The 2,500-nt window shown below is 48.6% G+C and overlaps 1 protein-coding gene across 1 annotated transcript in view; it reads right to left on the bottom strand.

Moving 5' to 3' along the window:
• Window positions 1-1,252, bottom strand: part of tmem132a (transmembrane protein 132A) — a gene marked incomplete at both ends in the record, with an annotated part of 13,238 nt that extends 11,986 nt beyond the window's left edge. Inside the window, one exon of the mRNA XM_080534873.1 lies at window positions 1,212-1,252. Coding sequence (XP_080390999.1) covers window positions 1,212-1,252 — 41 coding nt within the window. The remainder of the gene's footprint in view (window positions 1-1,211) is intronic.
• Between the last annotated feature and the right edge of the window lie 1,248 nt (window positions 1,253-2,500).

Genomic DNA, 2,500 nt, shown 5'->3' on the forward strand with positions numbered 1-2,500 from the left:
ATATATATATATATTATATAGTCTGTCCAGCCTCTCTCTCTCTGTCTCTCTCTCTCTCTCTCTCTCTCTCTCTCTGTGTGTGTGTCTCTCTCTGTCTGTCTCTCTCTCTCTCTCTCTCTGTCTCTCTCTCTCTCTCTCTGTCTGTCTCTCTCTCTCTGTCTTTCTCTCTCTCTGTGTCTCTCTCTCTGTCTCTCTGTGTTAATCTGTATGTGTAATCTCTTGTCGTCTGTCATTGTTTGACTGATGGGACATTTTCAACCCCCAGATTTAATCCTCTACCATGACCTGACAGGGCAACACGATATCATTTCAAAACGTCCTCCATACTATGTCTCCTACTATGTCTCCTACTATGTCTCATACTATGTCTCCTACTATGTCTCATACTCAAGTCCTATTATGTCAAAATAGAAAATGTACAGTTCGTCCGTCTATTTCGTCAACATTTCGTCAAAGAAACCATGTATTTTCCGCTTTCTCTCATGTGTAGAATGGCACGCACGCACGCACGCACGCACGCACGCACGCACGCACGCACGCACGCACGCACGCACACACACACACACACACACAGAGGTTCAGTTTGTCGAACAATGTTTTCCACAATAAGCTGCCAGGAGCAGAACTGTCTGCTAACATTAAAGTACGACAACAGTGTGTGTGTGTGTGTGTGTGTGTGTGTGTATCTGCTACATTAAAGTATGACAACAGTCTTCAGTCTCCAGTCAACCAAGACGCAGGGTGGGGGCGGAGGGGTGAGAGGGTGGGGGATGGGGGGGTTAGAGGGTGGGGGTGGAGGGGTTAGAGGGTGGGGGTGAGAGGGAGGGGGTTGAGAAGGTGAGGGGTTGAGAGGGTGGGGGTTGGAGGGTTTAGAGGGTGAGGGGTTTAGAGGGAGGGGGTGAGAGGGAGGGGGTGGGGGAGGGGGGTTGAGGGGTGGAGAGGGTGAGGGGTTTAGAGGGTGGGGGTGAGAGGGAGGGGGGTTGAGGGGTTAGAGGGTGGGGGTGAGAGGGAGGGGGTGGGGGAGGGGGTTGAGAGGGTGGGGGTTGAGAAAGTGTGAAATGAACAGAAATGTAGGGCAAGAGACGGAGAGAGCACGACAGAAATAACACAAACAGGATGTTGGTCACAACAGAACAGGAAGCCACATTTGCAAAAATCACTCCCTCTCTCTCCCCGAGCCACATCCCTCATCCCACATGCCTCTCGCTCACCTGCTTTCTCTCTCTTTTTCTCCTTCTTGGCCCAATCCCATGTGTACCCCTACCCCTCGTTTAATGGAGTGCCACTCGCTTTTCGGCTTGCCCCTCAGAACAGAGCCACAAGGGGTGGTGGTTGAAATGTTCCCCTATGAGATGGGACGACCCTTCAAGACCCTGATACGTCATCAGTAGTCTCGTAGAGAAGCATCGACGCTCGTGACTCATTCACAACTTAAGTTTCACGCTATCAATCGATCAAACAAGTCGTCAAATAAAAAAGAACAATGCTTCATTACCAGGCCAGTTCATGACAGAATAGCGGTGCTCTGTAGGCTAGCAACCCTGCTCCTACCCTGCCAGTCTGATATTAGAGGAGTAACAACCCTGCTCCTACCCTGTCAGTCTGATATTAGAGGAGAGGTAACAACCCTGCTGCTACCCTGCCAGTCTGATATTAGAGGAGAGGTAACAACCCTGCTCCTACCCTGCCAGTCTGATATTAGAGGAGAGGTAACAACCCTGCTCCTACCCTGCCAGTCTGATATTAGAGGAGAGGTAACAACCCTGCCAGTCTGCCCTATATTAGAGGAACGGTAAAAAGTGCAGCAACATAGCGGCTGGACTTTATTTTAAAAAAAGTAATATGCCATCAAAGGGGAAAAGCGACATATGAATATAAATATATTAAAAATGCAGGACTATTATGGACACATTTTGTTGTTATGCTTGTTATAAAGAAAAGTCTATAATACATTGAAATGACATTGAACTAAGATAATACGATGGTTATCATAATTTATAAAATCTTTATAAAAAAAACTAAAAAACATTTGTGCCTTTCATTTGTTCTTTGTGCGTTCACCAGTATCTTGCCGATGATTCGCAAGGCATTCTGGGATTTCACATCACACTCTGTTTGTAACTCCGTTTGGAGTGTGCACCTGAAAACACTCTGTTTGGAGGGCCAGGTAGCCCTCCCACTCGGCCCTACCCCTCCATGCCAACAAGACATTGGGACACCCTACCCCTACACGTGAACACGCAGAACGGAGGGGTGGGGCTAAGGAGTGAGATAGAGGGGTAGGACTAAGGAGTGAGATAGAGGGGTAGGACTAAGGAGTGAGATAGAGGGGTAGGGGCTAAGGAGTGAGATAGAGGGGTAGAGGCTAAGGAGTGAGATAGAGGGGTAGGGGCTAAGGAGTGAGATAGAGGGGTAGGGCTAAGGAGTGAGATAGAGGGGTAGGGCTAAGGAGTGAGATAGAGGGGTAGGGGCTAAGGAGTGAGATAGAGGGGTAGGACTA

This window comes from Nansenia antarctica (assembly GCF_963989245.1).
Source record: "Nansenia antarctica genome assembly, chromosome: 6".
NCBI lineage: Eukaryota > Metazoa > Chordata > Actinopteri > Argentiniformes > Microstomatidae > Nansenia > Nansenia antarctica.